The 21,515-nt window shown below is 34.8% G+C and overlaps 1 protein-coding gene and 1 pseudogene across 1 annotated transcript; one reads left to right on the top strand and one right to left on the bottom strand.

Moving 5' to 3' along the window:
• Positions 1-12,892: 12,892 nt before the first annotated feature.
• LOC108217861 (RING-H2 finger protein ATL13-like) lies at positions 12,893-14,984 on the bottom strand (annotated as a pseudogene).
• Positions 14,985-16,994: 2,010 nt separating this feature from the next.
• Positions 16,995-20,288, top strand: LOC108216427 (GCN5-related N-acetyltransferase 7, chloroplastic). The gene is made up of 5 exons (XM_017389184.2): positions 16,995-17,325; positions 17,979-18,134; positions 18,645-18,740; positions 19,541-19,661; positions 20,004-20,288. The coding sequence occupies exons 1-5, from the start codon at positions 17,071-17,073 to the stop codon at positions 20,174-20,176; spliced, it is 801 nt and encodes a 266-aa protein (XP_017244673.1). The 5' UTR covers positions 16,995-17,070; the 3' UTR covers positions 20,177-20,288.
• Positions 20,289-21,515: the final 1,227 nt, after the last annotated feature.

Raw genomic sequence — 21,515 nt, 5'->3', positions numbered from 1 at the left:
TCATATTCTAAATCGAGTCTTATTACGTCCTATGACACAAAAGACTCCCTATGAGATTTATTTTGGAAAAACTCCTAAGGTTAGTTATTTTAGAGTTTTCGGGAGTAAATGCTTTATCTTAAATTCGAAAGATTACCTTACTAAATTTGACCCTAAGTCAAGTGAAGGTATATTTCTTGGTTATTCGACCAATAGTAAAGCATATCGTGTATTTAATCTTAAAACTCTTGTGGTGGAAGAATCTATGAATGTTGCTTTTGATGAATCAAAACCACCCTCGAAGTATATTGATCTTGTTGATAAAGAAGATGCCGAAACGGATGGTGTCGAAGATGTTATTCGACAATTCGAAAATATGGATATGGGTATTTCCCCTCCTAATAATCCATTAGAATTGTTACAAACCGAAGATGAACTTCCTAAAGAGATTCCATTAATAAGAAGTCATCCCTTAGATAATGTTTTAGGGGATTTGACGAAAGGAGTTCAAACCCGGTCACAAGTTCAAAATGTAGTAAATCATCTAAGTTTCCTTTCGCAAATTGAGCCTAAAACTGCTAAAGAGGCTTTGCTAGACGAGGATTGGATATCCGCAATGCAAGATGAATTAACGCAATTCACTCGTAGCAAAGTTTGGGAACTCGTTCCTCCACCCGAAGATACTTCCATTATTGGAACTAAATGGGTGTTTAGAAATAAATTAGATGAGAATGGAACGGTTGTTCGCAATAAAGCAAGATTAGTTGCTCAAGGATATACTCAAATGGAAGGAATTGATTTTGATGAAACTTATGCACCGGTAGCTAGAATTGAGTCTATTCGTATGTTTCTAGCTTTCGCGTGTCATAAAGATTTCAAAGTATATCAAATGGATGTGAAATCTGCCTTCTTAAACGGGATATTGGAAGAAGAAGTTTATGTGAAGCAACCTCCCGGTTTTGAAGATGCGGTTAATCCAGAATATGTATATAAGCTACATAAAGCTTTATACGGATTAAAACAAGCTCCAAGAGCTTGGTATGAAAGGCTTAGTAAGTTCCTATTAGAAAATAATTTTAAGATGGGAACGGCCGATAAAACTCTATTTACACGACAAGAAAAAGATGATATACTACTTGTCCAAATTTACGTAGATGACATTATTTTCGGTTCAACAAATAATGATCTATGTAAAGAATTCTCTGAAAATATGAGTAAGGAATTCGAAATGAGTATGATGGGAGAATTAAATTTCTTTTTGGGTTTGCAAATTAGGCAATCCGATGAGGGCATACATATTTCACAATCTAAGTATTGTAAGGAAATGCTCAAGAAATTTGATATGGAGAATGCTAGACCCATATCATCTCCTATGTCAACTTGTGACAAATTAACAGAAGATCCGAAAGGAATTCCTGTTGACACTAAGAAATATCGAGGCATGATTGGTAGTTTGCTATATATTACCGCTAGTAGACCCGATATTCAATATAGTGTTTGTAAGTGTGCTAGATTCCAAGTTGCTCCAAAGGAATCGCACTTATCCGCTGTTAAACGGATATTACGATACTTAAAAGGCACGATGGATCTTGGCCTTTGGTATCCTAAAGGTGTACCTTTTGAACTAGTATGTTTTTCTGATTCTGATTATGCCGGACATTTGGTAGACAGAAAAAGCACTAGTGGTACGTGTCAATTCCTTGGTGGATGTTTAGTTTCGTGGTTTTCCAAGAAACAAAATTCTGTATCCATATCCACTACGGAAGCTGAATATATAGCCGCTGCTAAATGTTGTGCACAGATATTATGGATGAAGCAAACATTAGCAGATTATAATATTAAATTTGATGTGATATCTATTTTATGCGATAACACGAGTGCAATTGACTTAAGTAAAAATCCCGTGTTGCACTCAAGATCTAAGCATATAGATATACGACATCACTTCCTACGTGATCATGTCAATAAAGGTGACATCAAAATGACTCATGTGGAAACTGAGCATAATGTCGCTGACATTTTCACAAAGCCTTTAAGTTCCGAAAGATTCGCTAAACTCCGGTTGGATTTAGGAATGCTGGAATATACAAAGTGATTAATTTTGGCCAAATATATTTTAAATAGAATTTTTATCATATATACTAGTCATCTTACGTGTAAGAAATTTTATCAAACGGAATTCTTCTTGTGTGTACTCTTAAAGTTCAGATTTGTCAATAAGAATTTATTGATCGGACTTTTATGAGTTAGAGCACTGATTTATTTTGTATACAATTGATAACATTTCTTAGGCGAGCGAATATTTTCTTAAGAAATATTTCTAAGATACTATGTATATGGCATTAATCCTATTTACAATTCACACTTTTTAATTGCCAAAATTAATAATAATATAATTTTAATATCCACCTATTTTATGTGTTTGATAATTATACATAATTTTATCCAATATAATTTTAAAATACCTTTTTCTCAAAAATTGGATAAATTTATGAAATTATCAATTTGTGGATTATATTTATTTACCCTAAATTTGGGAAATATAATTATTTTATATTTATCTCCTAAATTACCTTTTATTAAAATTTTGTCCAAAAACACTCAAAATTATTTTTATAATTTGGACAATAATATTTTAAGGGAGATATGTATTTTTAAATTATTTTTACGATTTTTATACTATTTAATAAATAATTTTCGAAAATACAGATTATAATTTTTTAAAAACAGTTTCATATGTGTGCTGCGTTTGACCTACCCATTTGTTGTGACCCGACCCAGTGTGGTGGATCAATCCTGGCCGTTAGTCCATACCCTAGGGCTAATCTACAGCGTTCGTTTCCTTTATATATATATCATAATAGATAAACGCTGTAGCAGCCGCTTACTGTTCAACTCTTCTCTCGACTCTCTCGAGTCTCCTTACCTCTCGAACTCTCTCGAGTTCCCTCTTCTCTTCCATGGCGATTTCATGCTCCTTGCTTATCGCCTCTTCAATTTAATCTATACTACACTTCATCTATTCGATCTAAACACTAACTTGGTTTTAAATCGATCTAAATCTCATGGGTAGGTTACAACAAATGGATTTCGACCCCGAAATCTTGTCGTCGCCTTAATTGACGATGAGATTAGGTCATAATCCAACATCTATATATATATATTTATACTAATCTCGGTTGATTTCGATTCTTTTTCAAAACCCTCTTTCTAGGGTTTCTCAAATCGACTTCTCTAACGAGTCTTAGAGACATTTATGCAGGTCTGGTGGTGATTTCAGCACAGATCGAAGACTTTAGATGACACCGCGCGATGATTTGAGTGTTTATCATCTTCAGTCATCCTCGGCGAAGCTCTATTATACTCTCTCTCGCCGATTTAAAGCCAAATCTCCTCTAATCTTTTTCATTTCATCTTAGTTTTAGAAACTTTGATTTTAGGGTTTATGTGTTGAAATGCTACTAACCAGGTTTATTAAGATTTGTGCAGGTACTGGAGATATTTGGCGAGTTTACTACTCGATCTAACTATTTTGGGCAGTGTTTAGCCTTCTGAGTTTTAGGGGTTTTCAAACCCTAATTCAAGCTTCTCTGACTAAGGCTTGTTTGATGAGTTGCAGCTCGATCTAGTCATCTCCGAGCTTCTCAAGAGCGATTCACATCGCATCGTGAGCTAGGGCTTTTCAACCCAAAACTCGATCTTGAGAGCCGAGATGACTGATTGACTCAACTTCATCATGCTCGCATAAAGACTCCAGAACCTCCATCTAACTAGCGCGCAAACTCGTGGTAAGGTAAGGATTTCGAGTGTATAATGCCTCGAAACTATGGTGAGGGGTTCTTAAGGCCTTTGCCGCTCTGTAAATTATAGTATGTCTATTTGTCATTTGAAATGAGTATGTATGTCTGTGGTTGGTTGACTTATATGCGTATGTGTGATATCTGACCTTGACATGCTCTCGACTTTGTTAAAATTTACAATCTTGAAACTCTGTGTGTGGCATGTGTATGATAAGTGTTTGTCTCGAACTTCTGTCATCTGATGTTATATGTAAGCATGTGGTATGGGTACATCTGTGATATATATATATGTGTATCCTGAATGCTGAAATGTCCATGATGAAATATTCTCTATTTGAGTGGTTGATTACATATATATATTGACTTGAGCTATTACCATAACTCTGGACTGACCGTATGTGAAAATATGGATGCTTACCATATCTGTTATTTTGGTAACTATGCATGATCTGGACTATGACTTGAGTTGCTATGTTGAAATCTGGTTTGCTCTGTATGCTTTTATAAAACTGTCTTCCTGAAAAATTGACATGCTGCTGTATAAATTCTAGGGTAAGTGTTGTGTTAAGCTGGCTTGTGAAACTTACCTATCATGAGAAACTCACTAAAGGACCTTAATTATTGTGTATAATTGGATTTGTTGGTTTATATGCATATAATTAAAGTTCATACCATGATTATGTGAATCTATGTTAGTAAGTGTATATATGAGATTTGTGACTGAATATCCTGTCCTGCTTGATACCAGCCTTAATGGTTTTTAAAAAAAAAAGGGGGTTTCTTTAAAAATTTGTATACTCTTGATTCTGATAAATTGGCATAACTTGTTTCTCAAATCTCTTGGATAAATTCTTTTGAGAAAAATGTTGGTTTTATGACTCTGTAACTTGTATATATGAGTTCCATGGGGTTAAATGATAAAATACTTGTTACAAGTGTCTAATCAGATGATCAATGTGTAAATTGGATTAATTATACATATATTCTGGGTTGTCTGCTATATTTATGGACTTGGTAAATTTGTTAAATTTCAACTGTATGAAAATTCCTCTGTATCAATGCTTGACTATGGTTGTTTGAAGATTTTATGTTTCTGGCCAAACTCTTACTCATCCTGCAAAGTCTGTGTATCTGCCATGAATTCTGTGTGAAAATTAAGAAAGATATGCATATTCTTACTTCCTTGCTGCAATATACATAAGATTATCTTGACTCTGTGCTTGCTAAAACTGAACTCTCAGATAATGTCAGTTTATGAACTCAAATTAATATATGCAGTCTGACTTCTTGGTTTATGTGAAATACTTGAAAAATCTGTCCTTTGCCAGTTATATGTATTTTTGCCTATCCCTTGAAATCTGCATCATGACCTAGATAAATTTTAGGAAGTCCTGTATCAATCTGATAATTTATATGAATGAATGAAAATTACTTATTTGACAAGGTTGCATACTAATTACTGGCATATTGATAAAACTAGCTTGCTTGCTTGAGATTGACCATCTGCCATGCTTGTTGTGTTCTTATGTGATTCTGCTATGAAGTGGTTTGCATATTGCTTGCATTTGATTATCTTGGTCATCTATGTCTGTCTCTGCCATGTCTCTTAAGTGGTATTTGCAACTTGTAAACAAAATGATATATTTATTTGGATTATTCTGATACTGCCAGTTGTATATGTATATGTATAACCTGCAGATTGACTCTTATCCTTGTAATATGTGCACTCTGTCTATGGGATTCTGACATGTACTTGCTTGGTAACTTTAATGCATCTGCTTTGTCTGCTTGAAATGCTTGATGCCAGTTAATGTATCTGTTTGTGTGGTATGAGACATATTTGTATCCTTGACTTGTTGTGGATTCTCTGACTTTGCCAGTTGTGTGTATGTAAGCTGCCACTATTTAATATATCAGTGCCTGGTTGTGTGAGTATTCTATATAAGAATTTGGTTCTTAGGAGTAAATCTTTTAATAACCAATAAAATTGGCACACTCACACACCTGCCCACACACAAAGACATGGCTGGGGATCCCTTTGAGAGCCCTAGTATCTTGACACTGGTGTGTTTAACGGCCACTTAGAATTAGGAGTCACCTGAAATACCTATTAGAGTGATTTAGTTTAATATAGGTTATTCTGGGTTGTAATAATTCAGGTACTCAGTTCTCTTTATGCCTGCATTTTGAACACTACCTGTGATATATGCTCTGCTATTTGTATGCTTGATAATGATTTTTGTATGCTTGCTTGAAAATTGATATAATGCATATGCTATCCTGATTTGTTTCAACTTTGCCATGTATCGATTTCACTCGAATGGTTTTCTAAATAAAACGAAGGTTCTTAAACTAAAAAGTTTTTTTTCACACCTCGATTTATAAAATTTGGACTAATTGACTTTCGAGACTGAATAAAAATTAAATCTTTTGACACTCGAATTGGAACATGTCGACTTGATTTTTGTAATTAAAAAGTTCAGATTTCTTAAAATCGACTTGATACGGAATAAGACAAAACTCGAATACTTTTAAAATTGGGAAGTTTTTAACAATTAAAACTGGTACTATTTTCTTGGAATTTCAAATTCTTGTCGATTTTCACTTGACTGATGTATCGAATATGCATGCTTGCTTAGCTGTATGTGTTATGTATGCTTATATGCGAGTGTGTGCTTAAATAACATTGTCAAAGTATCAGTCCTTTCAAAACAGTGTCCTGTCCCCTGGTTTTAAACATTTGTACCTGACCCATTTTTATAAGTTATTTTGCTCAAACTAATTTTTAAAACTCCAGCTGATAACTTTTCAAAAAGTCTTCTACAAAACGGATTTCAAAAAGCTGTCTTGTCTCATTTAAGGAGAAATCTTACAAAAATCCAATTTTTCAAACTACTTGTAATCTGATGTCATCTTGTGGGGTTCTTCCATTTAATATGATAGAGAATCGGTTTCTTATTCCTAAAAACCAACAAAACACCTAATATTCCCCTGGCCAAACAGATCCTAACAGCTTCACTATATATATATACTCCTGTCCCTTTCCAAACCTTTACACCTAAAACACCTTACACCATATAACACCCAAATGAACTTCCAACTACTTCCCTCCAACCCCAACCCAGACCCAAACAGCCAACCTTTTGACCCAAATCTCCTTGATAAAATGGAGATTAAACAAATTGCCCAATCCCAACAAACTTCCTCCTTCAAATACTATACACCTAAACAAAACACTACCACTGCCACTTCCATCCTTCGAAAACCTCAACACTACTACCACCCCTATCTCCCAAACCAAATTCCATTTGCCACCAACTACAACCTTGACCCATCCCAAACCCAAACGAAACTATACTCAAACACCATTTCCCCGCCTATCACCCTCCCACCGGTTCTCTATAGTAGGCGAAGGAAGAGTTCCTCGAGTGCTCGGGTTCCAAGGGTCATAAATCTTTCGAATGTTGGTAAGTTGAGCAAGATGATGAAAAATTTTCAAACGGGAATGATGGTTTTTATTCAACAAAAAGGGGATGTTCACTCGTTTTTTATGGCTGCTAGGTGGGACAACTTGATCTTTTATCGTGGTCAAAATTACCACACTTACCTCATGGGTGAGTTCTACGGTAATTTAGTCACGAAACGAGATCAGGCTGGCCTTTTCGAGTTTGACAGTGTTGTTCAAGGGCAGAATATACATGTTAGTGTGCACACAATTTATCGGGCCCTCCGGATCGACCCGGCCCATATCCCTCAGCCTTGTATTAATATATACGAGGCATATCGGTTCAACCAACGGGATTTCGAAATCCACATCGGATTTTTCTGTGGGACAGAGGCTCCTATAGGGTTGTGTCATGAAAACTGCGGGGTTAGTTTTAAGCACTTTCTGCCTAGTTTCCAACAATTAGCTATAATCCTAAGGGCTAATTTGCTGCCTAAACCCCAAGGCGATCAGTACTTCGATTTTATCGATTTAAAAATCATGTACCAACTAGTCACCAATAGGCTCGAGTTTAACATGGTTTATGTGATAATCCTGAACATGTTCCTTGCTTTTCAACTTGATTATATGCCTTACGGTCTACTGCTCACTGCTGTATTTGATTTGTTTAAGATTCCTACCCCACGTGTGTTTGCTCAGCGTATAGAATATTGTAGGGTAGAGAACTTAGTTGTTGAAAAGGTTCCCCTAAAGGATATAGTGCCTTATAAGTATGGTCCCCCTACCCCACCTATGGAATCTGTTAATCGGGACTATGCTAAAGAAAATGAAGTGTTAAGAGCTGTTGTTAATGAGCTTAAGATTAAAAATGAGGATAATTTACATGAGATTAAGGCTCTTAAAAATGAAATCTTAGAAGCTTCTTCTAAAGTTACAGATCTAGAAGGCAAAATGGGGATTGAGCATGTAGATAAAGGGAAAAAGGCTGTGATTGATTTAGATGTTGGTGATGACGTGGATTTTGAGACTGTGTGTGCTGGAGATGTCTCTGTGACTGCTAATCTGCCTAATCTGACTGATTTTAATGCTGACTTGGGATTCGTGGCTGCTGGACCGGTTGTTTGAACCGGTTGACTTTTTAAAACTAATGTTTTCTGTTGTTTCAGGTTGTTTTGATGTGGGGCCAGTAATGTTTGTTTCTACTGGCGTACAAAAATAAACTTGTTGTGGGTTTCTGTTCCGAGATAATCAGTGAACCACACTGATTACTAGGAACATTTTGAATGTAATATAAAACCTACAATATTTCGGATACATTTGTCTCGTTTATTTTTCTGCAAACACGAGTACACACACTATTTATTTATTTATCGAAATTAATTTTGATAGATTAAATATCTCAAAATTAATATTCCGAATATAAAATTTAATTCTCGATCGAATGATTTAAATCTCGACTTGAATAAAATATTATTAACGAGCAACGATTTACATACTGCTCTCGAATTAATTAAAATTCGATTTCTTTTTACAAGTTAAAGTATAAAACTGACTTGGCTAATATATATATATAAATCGTTAATTTCATTTCGATTTTACAAATAAAATTGAAGAAAAATTCGGAAAATCGTTTTTAAATTCTCGACTTGAATCGAATTAAGGATATATATTCAGAAAGAAAAATCTGTTAAAGCTTTAATATGGGAACGAAAGATTAAACCTCCCATCACACTTATTTTAAAACTATCTCTTCCCTAAATAACTTTAAATAGAAATCTTTTTGGTTTTTATCAACCAAAAGGGGAAGAAGAACGTTATATAAGTTTAAGCTTTTACTCCAAAAGAGGAGGAAAAACGTATGAATATTAACGGGAAGAAGACGTTATTATATAACGTACAAAATTAAAATTTTAAGACCTTCCCAAATTAAAATTGCAAAAATTACTTTCTAACAAATTTCTTGTCTATTTCAGGAAATCAGGAAGGATTACCCCTTATTCTGCTTCGTGTGAGAAAATTAATTTTCAAAACTCATGCATACACATAGGGGAAGCACACACTTAGAAAATTTAATTTTGTGTTTGTTTGACAAATACCAAAAAGGGGAAGATTGAAAGGATATCTTCGATATATAATTATTTATATATTTGTTTCGGTATTTGTGACAAACATTAAAATTAAATTCACCTAGTAATCCTCCCAAATAGGACATTAATTTATTTGATTAATTAAAAGTGGAAAGTTATTTTTTGCAAGTAATTTCTAAATTTTCCTTCATATCAAAATACATTTATTTTTAAAGGAAATTTTTCTGATTACGCATTAGTGGTGCAGAGGCGTTTCGTGAGAATACGATTACCTCTTTCTTGCTACTGCAACATTAAAATTACATGAAGCTCGAAAAAGGACTATCAAGATTTGGTATTCTTTAGAGTACTCATGTTACATTATTTACAAAATTAATATTTAAAGTAATTTATTCCATATTTAAATCATTTACTATCTCTCGGAATAAATTATTTTAAATCTTTCAAATACTATTAAATCCTTCATTCCTCAAGATTTATTTTATCTTAGGAAGGATTTATTTTCTCCATATTAATATTTGCCTTTAAAAATATTAATATCAGTTTTATACCTCATCTGGAATATTTTCTCCCGGTCTCTCAAATTCAGTATTTTTTCGGAGAAAAATATTCGCAATACTTAGAAAGCTCTTTCAACGTATCAAAATCATGATTTATCATGAACAATATTTTTCTAAGTATTTTGGTATCAAAACCTTCGTCAAGTATCTTTTTATTTTTCAAAAGACGAAGTGTTTCGGTTTTTCATAAAACGGCTTTTATCTTAGAATATCGGTTTAAATACCTTAAGATTATTCCCGTCCCTCAAAAGTATTTTATCTTTATGGGAATATATTTTAAGTATTTATTCAAGTTTTAAGTTTGGCCATAATCCATCTCTGATAATTTCGAAAGAATTATCGTATTTTATTTGAAACCCGAAAACTTGATTTATCGTTTTAAATCCAAATAAAATACTTCCACTTGCCAAAATGACTTGAAACTTGAGATTAGCCAATTAAATATTATTCTTAGTGCATGGTTAAATTTTCGTAATTTTCCGAGAACTTTCATTTCGGAGCGTTTTCTGTCTGCCGGCCCGATCACTGGCTGAACGTTTGACCAAGCTAGGGTTGACCAAAAATTACCAAAATTTCCAGAATGCCATTTTCTAATATTCTAAGATTTATCATATTTTTTCCGTAATTTATTTCACACGTTTGAAATATCGCGTTTTTAATGTAACGGTTTTTATCGGTATCTCGTAAAGCGTGTCTGTCTTCTAGTGCATTAAATGCCCTGAATTTTTAGTCCAAGATGCTGGTCAAGAACACCTTTTTAGGTGTGGGGGACAAGGGGACAAAGTTGAGTGGTGGCCAAGGTTTGCAAAATTACCATTTGCATTTTTACTTCTACTTTTCTTACATTTACCCCACCCATTCTCTCCTATAAATACACCCCTCCACCCATTCATTTTTCCCAAGCTAATAGCCAAATATATGCTGAGATTTTGAAGAACAAACACTCTCCCAAAGTTTATTCAAGTGCCTACTTCTTCTACTTCATCTTTAAAACCTTCGATTCTTCATATATTCCGATATATACAAGGTTTTAAACCCCGAAGCTTCGTTCCACCCAACCAAGCTCCGCTCATCTTAGCATTTTCATAAACCACTCTTTTCAACCTCCCGAAGGGCTGCCCAAATTCGTTCGTGTGCTTAAAGTCGTATCGAACCTCCGACGAATTTCTCCGGCGAACTTTCGTGGAATAATCGAGTAAGTGGTTTCTTTTAGCTTCAATTATTCGTGTCTTAACCGACCATTTTCAAAGGGCTTTTCAAACAAATTTCTCTTCATCTTAAGCTCTCTTGATTTCAAAATACTCGAGTTGGCCACTCGTTATTATCGGGAATTTGTGCACTAACTTTATTTGCTCACTAACTCATATTTGTGCTCCCATTCCCATCACTCCCATACCCTTCTTGTTTTAGTGAGAAACCCATTTTTCAGCCCTGTGCTCGGTGGGGATATCATTAAGATAAGATACGTGGTATTACGTGTTTATTTTCCAAACGTGTGTGACGTGAGTGATTTTACTTGTTTCGGTGGTAAACCCCGTTTGGGCCTTTTCGCTATCGCGGGGTGTTATCCGAACAAGCTACTTGGTTCGATTGCGTTAGTGTGAGTGTGCGATATATCTTGCTCGACTTCGACTCCGTCTTTTCAAAACTCACTCATCACTCGATCTTATTAAAATCAACAACTTATATTTCTCCGCGCGATATAATTTGTTAAAATTGAACCAACGACTTAACCACCATACTAAAACGTTATAATCGACTAATTTCAACGTGGTTAAAATCGGACTAAAACTTGCGGAACCAAAACTTTTATAAAACAAGGATATATTTGCTTGTGGATATTGTGTTCTAACTTTTGCAGTGAGGTGAAGTGAAGTGAGGTGATCTTCGTTCTAAGACCCAAGTCTTTGACGTATTGACGGGGAGTTGATAGTCATCGCACCGTGAAGAAGAGGAAAGACCCAAGACCTAATACCTAAGATCCAAGACCGGCGAAAGGTTTAGAAGTACAAAGACCACTGGAGGTGCAACGACTTTGAGGAAGTAACGAGGATAGTTACGTTCCGAGACAAGTCTTGTAATTTACATTTATAGTGAGGAGGTAACGAAGAGTTGCGCTCCAAGATATATATTTGTAAAGGCTTCTCCGCCTACTGTAAAGGAGTTCTTTATAGTAGAGAAAATCTCGAGTCCGGGGAGGAGCTCGGGGACTGGACTAGGGGTGAGTGGACTCCAAGGGTTGAGTTAGCCACCGCGAACCAGGATAAAATCGCTCGTGTGATATCTTCCTTTTCTTTTCTTACACTTCCGCACGTAACTGCCAATACTCTCGATACAAGTTCTAAAGAAGGGGTGAAAACTTTTTAAAACGACATAAATATTTTTAATTGGTGATTAAGCTATTCAACCCCCCCTTCTAGCTTAATTAAACCATCTATCGGGACCTAACACAGAGCATATTTTAATATCGAGAGCAATTTGTATTTTAAAAAAAACTATAAAATAAATTTTAAAATATGTACTTATTTTAAAATTTTAAAATAAGTTACATCTTTTATTTAAAAATAAATAAATTTTCAGATTCTAAATCTAGATACATATTTTTAAAATTATTTTGAATTTTTTTACATCGTTGTGTATATTCAGAAATAATTTCGAAATATAATACATAATTTTTGAGGAGTCACAGTGGGTAAAGTAGCTGTTTGAAACTGATATACACACAGTTACCGCTCAAACAGTTAAATTTAACGGTAGATTTGGACGGAATAGTAACTAGGGGTTACAACTTGCACGGAAATATTAAGTTTAGGATACATATTGCCACGTTTTAAAGTTCGGGTACTAAACTGCGTTTGGAGCAAACTCAGGGGTTACAAAGTATAATTAACTCTTGTTATTTTATGTACATTGTCACACATGGAAAAAATCGAACTTCAAATGTCTATATCGAATGAAATTATAAACCTGCATTTAAACCTTAGATTGCTTCCATAGATATTTTATATATTTTCTTCATTTCCTTTTATGAACATCTTGGGCACTTCTATGTTCTTGGTCATACGAGCTCAATATCCAAATTGAAATTTTCATAAACTAATACAACCCAAAATTTTATAATAGTCCAAAAAAATTAATAAAATGAAGTGCATAACCTAATTTTCTCCTAGAGGTAATAAAATCAATGAAAAAACTAGATCAAACATTGGAGGGAAATGATGAGTGCACCACCTTGTTTTGCCTTCCCATAAGCCAAAGCAGAGTCCTCCGGGGAAAAGATTGTGTGGTTGCTTGAGACTCTAAACTATTGCAGCTTTGATTTTCTTCATCACAGCTCATTTCACTCCTAATATCAATTTCAGAACCAGTCCTACTATCACGTCCATATTTCTTAGCCTTCATTCCGTCATCAGCAACCATATTTTGGTGCAATGGAAACCTGAAGGAAGAAATTCGGCTAGAAGACTGCCCTCTACTTGAATCAGAATTGTCCTTCTTCCCTCGAAGCCATACCTTTGACATCGAAAAACTCTCCCTCTGGGCTCTGGCTATTCCCATTGCTAGTATCAGCACTGGTGGCAATAATCTTGCTGCTAGTACCAGCATTCTTGTTAAAGCCTCTAAATGCTTCAAGATCATCGACATGTCGTCTAGATTCACAATCACACTCGGACAGTGCTAGCCTTTTGCCAGGAAACAGAGGTAGAGAAGGCTTCTTACTTGACAATTTCTTCATCGGGGTCCTGACAGGTACTTTTAATACCGAATCCTCATCCATTACATACTCAAATGACCCCATCGAAAAACATCTTCTAGCATCAACATTACCATTATTACCATCACTACTTTCTTCTGTACATCTTCCATCGACATTCTTAAATTTCCCTAGCTTAACTGTCACAATTTTTTCCTCTCCACATTTCCTCTTTTCTTGATCATTCTCATCCTCTTTCACATCAATTTCGCAAGACTTACGAGAGATCTCAATCCGGCCTGATCCAAATTGGGAATTCACACTTATACCATCTAAATTAGCCTCTCTATCACTCACAATCTCTCTCGAAGTCTCACTACCAGATTCCAGCACAAGAACCAGCGGGGGACGATAATTATTATTATTAAATGACGGAAAATCAGAGAGTATACAAGATCGACAAAGGGGACAAGTCGAGTGGGACAATAACCATGTATCAACACAATCCATATGAAAAGCATGGCTACATTTAGGCAGCAACCTCAGCTTATCTTCACCCTCAAATTCACACAAACAAACAGCACAATCAAACGGATCTTTCACACCAATAACAGATTTATAACAAAATATCGGCAAATTATCAATAAACGACTGATCAACTCCAGCATCGTGTAAATGAAATAGTTGCTGTAATGGGCCTTGAAGGGCCGTGGCATCATCAAAATCATCAGGGTCTCTATATAAAGGCCTCGGCAGAAATCTAACTAAGAGGTGAAGCAAACCAGATATAAAGAATATAATTGCGAGAATTATAATGATTAGTAGAATAGTTGGACTCACCAAGTTGTTCAAACTGAACATGTCTGAGCTTGGCGAGGCTTCAGTAGAAAATGGTTGCTGTGTCGGAGAGAGTAACCTTCCATCTTTACTGTGAACGGAAATCTGGTTCATATTATTTTTCGAGAAATGCTAGAGCTCCCAAAATATTTCGGGCACAATAAAAAGGAACAGGGGTTGAAGAAAGAAACATGCTATAAGAAAACAAGCGGGGAAGGTGTGAGATTAATATGTGAATAAATGTCACGTACAGAGAGCAATAAATCTGCTGTAGGAGACAGCAAGCAATGCTTATTGATGACATAGTAAAATCATGTTCTCCGTTTTAAATACTCCTGATTCATATGAAATTATGTAACGAGCATTAAGTAGGGGTTAAGATTTTGCCAGAAATTTCGGGTTGACTTCGAAGAAAGAAATGGCATCCTCATCGATGTACATTTATTATCCTCATCGATGTACATTTATTACAGCAAATCATAAATTAGTGTATTAGTAGAAGGGTTTGGCTAGCGTCCATTGGCACATGCTAAGCACTAAAACTTACAGTATAAAATTGGAGAGATTTGATTGGTGTGGTTGTTGTAAATTCAGGGGGCCATTATTATTAAAGAGTGTAAGCCAATCAAAATTTCCCAAATTTATACTCCCTTGTTTTTTTTATATGTCACTTTTGACTTGGGCACGTAGTTTTAGGTGGGTTGACCGGCTAGTAAAAAATGTTATTTTTAATTGATTTTTTTTGTAAATTAAAATTTTGATTATATATTTTTATTTAGAAAAAGAAATTTTTTAAAATAATACTTTTAACTACCCGGTCAAAGCATTTAAAAGTGTGTGCCAAAAAGTCAAACGTCATATATTAAAAAACAGAGGGAGTAGTTTTTAGTGCTTAGTGTGTGCACCATAGAAAAACCGTTAGCAGAATAGAGTAACAAATTTTCGAGATTTGAAATTTATGATTATTTTATGGTAATGGATCTGTGGTTTTTTCTTTTGATCATGTTGGGTTTCAGTTCTATTCCGTCTTCCAATTCTTGTTATTGAAATTTTATGTGCGTAAGGAATCTGGCCCAAGGATCAATAAATACTCCTATAGTCTTATGTTTGAGTAATAGGATAAGAAAAGTTATGGAGAGGTAGAATCGGAGCTTCTCCTTGGGAGAAACATTGATGGCTGTGTAATCTGGAGTTGAATGCGGAAGGTTGTCTAGGAGATAAATGGAGACTCCCTTGCCAAAAACTCTATGAAAAGAAGGGGAAGAAAGATAACGATAAAGGGTGCTATTCCCCGACAACCAGTGTGTCAAAAAGGGGTTATCAAACACACTTTACCGCGATCTATATTTTAAGAGCTCAGATTCAAATTTTTTTTAATGGTTTCGCGGATAATATCCGCGGAAGGGCAAACTCTCGATCCGCGTAAAAGGAACCCCCGTTTCCGCGGATATATAGCGGATACTTAAAAAAAATTAAATCTGAGCCCTTAAAATATAGATTTAACGGCCCCGGTACAGTGTGTCATTAGGGATGACAGTATTACCCGACCCAATGGATACCTGACCCGTTCCGATCCGATTGCATCTACCCGAACCCGATTTTTTTGGATCTGGATCCGGATATGGATCTTATTTTTAGACCCGAAAATGTTTGGATCTGGATCTGGATCTCAGGTATTCCGAACCAAGACTCGACCCGAAACACGAAACCCGATTTAAACCCGATCCCCCAAAACCCGATACAAAATATTATATGTATATATATATAGAGTTATATATATTATATGTTATATGTAAGTATATTATATTGAAATATTATGAATTATTATGTATGAATATTAACATTTTATTTAATTTTATATGCGCAATACAAAAATTATATTCATTTCATCAATATCTTATTTTTCTCAATTATTGTGCATCAAAAAACCTAAATATAATAAACATAATAAAATATAAATGATAAGTTGAATGATAAGTTTCTCGTAAAACTCTTTGGTGAATAATTGATTGATTAGTTTTTTCTGACACGAACCAAAATCTCTAACCCAAAAAACTCCTTAAAACAGCTTCTTGGTTCTAAAACCAAATATGCTAACTGCCAAACTCTAATATATTAACGGATTTTATTGGTCAAAATTCTAAAATACCTCAAAACTCTAATGTTACTCAAAAACTCCAACTTTCGAACAGGACCATTAATTTATACTTTGATCTTTAGATAAAAGCATGTATCTCAAATTAGTTTGATCAGTAGAAGTACTTATAAATAATATTATTTAAATTTTTTTATTTTGTATAAAAGTACAAGATTCATATTTTTAGACAAAACAAAAAGAAAATTAAAAAGTAATAATCACCCGTACCTCTTTCGAGTACATTGAATTATACATTGAATTGTGTGAAAAAGTCAGAGAGTCAATTTTTTTTTGGGACGGATGGAGTATATCTCTCAATAATCTTCTAAAACTATCATTTTTATTTGTTATTTTTACCATATCATTAATCAAATATTATAAAAATTCAATATATAAATTAGCTAAAATTTATTTTTTGACATATTAATAGATCGCCGGGAACTAAACGGGAAATTAGCGTAAAAAATCAAATTTACACGGAACACGCAGCAGAAAACAAGTCCTCAGAATCTGAGAGAAGAGGATAAAGAAATGGCGGTCCACGTATATTCATCGCCTCTACCTACCTTGTTCTTCCCCACCACTCAGAACCCACTATTCCGAAGTCAACGCCTGCGGTCAGGTCAACGGCGTTTGCTCATCAGAGCATCTCAGCTTCAAACAATAAAATTAGACAAATCCACCTTAAAGGTCTCCGAAGCTATCTCTGAAGGTGAGCTCTGGGCGGCCTCTGCTCTCCGTGTCCGATCCTTCTACGACTTCAAACCCTCCACCTTTGCCATCCAAGTGAGCTTCATTCTTATTTACTTTTATTTTTTACTTATTTTCTACAAGTTATTTCAATAACCGTCTAATTACGTTTGTGCCCGGCGATATCGCAGCATACATTTCTGCAAGTAGTTTGTGTAGACAGAGAGTCGCCTCCTATTTTGGTGTTTAGGATAAATAATTATGTCTTCAATTGCTCTATGTAAGATAGTCGTAGTGCTGTATTGCAGTATTGGCTCTCAGCTATACTGAATAAGCTACTCTTTGGTAGTATATGTCGATTTCAGAAATTTAAATACTTGACTCGGGTCGAACCCGTACTTTGTTTACACTTGTCTACTAGTGCTACTTGTTCTTATTCAAGAGTCATGATTGCTACAAAATTGCAAATTTTACCAATATCATTTTAGAAAAATACGAAATTCAGTCAGATGCTGTTATATGTTTTCTTATGTTATATACTTGCAAGTTCTAATTGCTCTTGTGATTAATAACTTCATCAGTTTATTTGTTTGTTTGTTATTTCTTCTGAATAGTGTTAATGCTTCTTTATCTTTTTCCCGAGAAAATACAAGTAGGAACACATTAATGTTAAATGTTGTTGTTTACCAACAACTTAGTTTTGTTTATGTTGCCGCTGATGGTATATTCTATTTGTCAAGTTCTATTAGGATCATAAAAAGTACTTGGCTGAACGTGAGTATGAAGCCTTGAAGGAAAGAGTTGCAGGGAAAAGACTTGGTTTTAAAAGAGTTTCATGCATAAATGCTACACTTCCGTTGTCACAGATCTCAAGTATTTCTGAAGATCTAAGCAATACATGTAAGGTAATATACCGTTGTCTTGTCTGATGCAAGGTACTGTATGTCTGAGTCTGACATATATCAGACATATGCGCTTCATTCCATCCAGACGTCAAAATCAATAAAAGGCCACCTTTACAGCTCAAGTGTTTGTCTTTCAAATGTTTTAGTGTCACTTGCCCATTAGCTTTTAGCCTTTTAGTGTCTGTTACAAGGCCAAATCACTTGAACTTGTGTTTGAGAACATGACATTCATTTTTAATGATGGATTTCATATGACAAGACAAATTTTCAATTTTGTGCTTATATTTGATTGTTTTGGATTGAAATAAATTCAAATCCAAATTATTTTAGTTATCCGAACATGTCATCTATACCAAATCCAGAATTTCAAAAGAGTTTTTAAAATCCCAGACATGCCATGATATCATTTAGATTTATAGTGCGTAGATATTTTCTTTTGTTGTTGTATAATGTTCTTGTACATATATTATTGTATAATGCAAGTATCAATCCTTTTTCTGATCTTTGTAGATTTCACTTTGCGGCGAAGATCGAGTAGTTGTTGGGTCCCTGGATATAAACCAGTGTATTAGGCTTCCAGATGAGATTACAGGAATGAAGCCGGAGGTACTGGTTGACTTTGTTATAGAGTTTCCTTGTATAAGCCTTTTTTGAGTTGTTTCATCATTCTGCGTATTCTGATAGCATAAACGGAGATATACCTTCACTTGAAAATAGGTTTTAAATTTTAATCATCGTAGTACATTCAATTATAAAATTTCTTATAGACATTGTGTTTGTTGAAGTTGAGGAAAAAAAATATTTGCTTTCTTGAAGGGATGTTTATTATGGTGTCACCAAGGCGCTGCTCATGCTGTTCTCTTATTTTCTATTTTTGTCTCTTCTCTTCGTTTCTGTTTTCCAGTTCTCTCTCATTCTAATCAAATGCAGTTAATAAATATATGAATCATATACATTATAATAATAAACATAATATGAGATGCAAGGCAAATAAACAATATATGAATATTTCTTATAATTATTAGATGTAATATGAATTTTTGATTGAACTTGCATGTTATAACATAGAATATATTACTATATCTTATAGTTGTAATTGTATTAGCAGTAATTATTTTTAAAGGGTATTAAGATCTTTAAATAGTAGTCATATATGTGCAGATTACTCCAATGTGTATTACACTATTACTAAACAATATAATCTATACATACGTGATCGTACATTTATAGATGGTTATATATATATATATATTGGAGGTATAATTCACAGTTAATGTAGCGCCATACAGATGCCTTGTTGGTACCTTACCAACAGCTTGGCGTAATGGCGTCACAACAACAATGCTTTTAATATTTCATGAGAATTAAGGCCCCAACTTTTGGATCATGATCTTTACTTGTTGCAGGGACTTAAAGCTGATTTTGCTAGGGCCTATATAAGTAATGTATGTGTTGCCGAGGAATTGTACCGGAATGGGCTGGGCTACGCACTTGTTGCCGAGTCAAAGAGGGTGGCCGGACATTGGGGTAATTTTGTATATGCACTCTTTACTTCTCCTTATCCTCTAGTGTAATGCGCCAGTTGCTTAAGTCTCTGCACTTCTCAGTATCTGATGCACACTCACATTTATCTTTTCAGATTTGGAAATGTAACTTGGTGGGTTATTAATAATTAGCATAAATAATATACTAATACCAAGTATAGTTTGCATCTGATTTGAATCTAAAATGTAGAGAATGTACAAGAATAACAGGATTAATTTCTTTTGATAGGAAATGTGTTAACTGCTTATTCGAACATATAAATAGAGCACCTGTCAAATGATTTAATAAGCCTTGCTGTGGTGTAAAATTTCTGTATCTTTGCAGGAATAACTGATTTATATGTTCATGTTGCTTTTGACAACGAGGCAGCAAAAAATTTGTACATTAAAAGTGGATTTGTTCATGAGAATGATGAACCTGCATGGCAAGCCCGTTTCTTGGATCGTCCTCGAAGAATCCTTTTGTGGTCTGATCTTTCTAACTGCTACCATCTGTAATTATAGAATACATTAACACGAAGCCCCCCTCAGGGCAATTGTTGAATATTTATGATCTTTAGTTTATTTGTAATGATAAGCAGTTATATTGAAGTAGTATGGTGTTGCCTAACTATTGAAGCTATGTAGATATCTGCGAGGGAGAAAAAAAATATCTACCATGGGTAGTAGTGCTGGCCACTCGGGCGGCCTGAGTCGGGCCAGCCGAGTTGGCAGCAAATCGACCAATGGGAGCTTGACTAGTGATCGCCCCGTTTGCTTAGGCGGTCCGGTCCTCGGTAGATCCTCAGCCGACGGATCCCATGACCCATGACCGATTTGTGGGTTTGGGGCGGTTTTTTTTAAATTTAATTTTAATAATTTTGCATTTCAGTTTAGTTTAATCAATTTTTTTTATTTTTAAAATAATGAGGATGGTACCTCCTAGGCTCTTATAAATTTTGTTAATTAAAAAGATATTTTACAAATAATATGAGAGGACTTCTCCCTAAAAAACGGAACAAACCATTGCCACCACCTATAAAAAAGTTTATTTAATTAATTATACATTAATATATAAATATTTAATTAATTAACAATAAAATTAAAATAAATTTATTACAATTAAAAAAATCAATGCCTTCTTCGGGGACTCTAGGCTTGCTCGTGTCGATTCTTGAGATGAAATGGTACCTCTGCCTTCTTTCATTGTCACTTTATTTCAAATACAAATAAAATTAACTAAAAAATAAATAAAAACTGAATTAAAATATATAATTTTGAGTGCAAAGCAAGTGTTTCACGAAATGCCAGTGAGAGAACTGAGACTTGAGATGAGAGAACGAGTGATGAAGATGAATATGAGGTGAGGACGGGAAGGAGCCATGGAGGTATTTATAGTAGCCAGCTAGCCGTTGTTGCTGCAAAAACACTGAGCAGAGGCCAGAGATCAGTAAGTGGGGAGAGCAGCTAGCTATTGCGGTGCACAGAACAGGAGTGAGTTGATTCGCGGGCCGAATAGTTCACGAATAATTCGTTGATTCACGAACACGCTCAATTTGTTGGATTCACGGACCGGTTCCGGTTTTCAACTTAGCGACCCGTATTCGTTTCATTGTTTTTAGTGGTTCGGGCCGAATCAGCTCAAATTCGCTCATTGATCGAATTTCAACGTAGTTGACGGTTCGATTCCGAACGAGCGGTTCGGAACCGCTCATTTGGGTGATGACCGGTTCGAAACTGCTCATTTGGGTGCTGATGGGTAGCATCAGTTCTTCTACTATGCAAAGGAAAGAAGGATACGGTATGTATTGAGCCAAAATATTTTAGCATATTAATTGCATTGAAAATTACGATGTTG

This window comes from Daucus carota, chromosome 4 (assembly GCF_001625215.2).
Source record: "Daucus carota subsp. sativus chromosome 4, DH1 v3.0, whole genome shotgun sequence".
Classification (NCBI taxonomy): domain Eukaryota; kingdom Viridiplantae; phylum Streptophyta; class Magnoliopsida; order Apiales; family Apiaceae; genus Daucus; species Daucus carota.
This window is presented reverse-complemented; position numbering and strand designations above follow the sequence as displayed.

Bases quoted from the DNA above. Each gene is read 5' to 3' on its own strand.
- LOC108216427 (XM_017389184.2), top strand. From the start codon at position 17,071: ATGGCGGTCCACGTATATTCATCGCCTCTACCTACCTTGTTCTTCCCC. The intron at 17,326-17,978 runs GTGAGCTTCATT...AAGTTCTATTAG, and splicing joins CCTCCACCTTTGCCATCCAA to GATCATAAAAAGTACTTGGC. The intron at 18,135-18,644 runs GTAATATACCGT...TGATCTTTGTAG, and splicing joins ATCTAAGCAATACATGTAAG to ATTTCACTTTGCGGCGAAGA.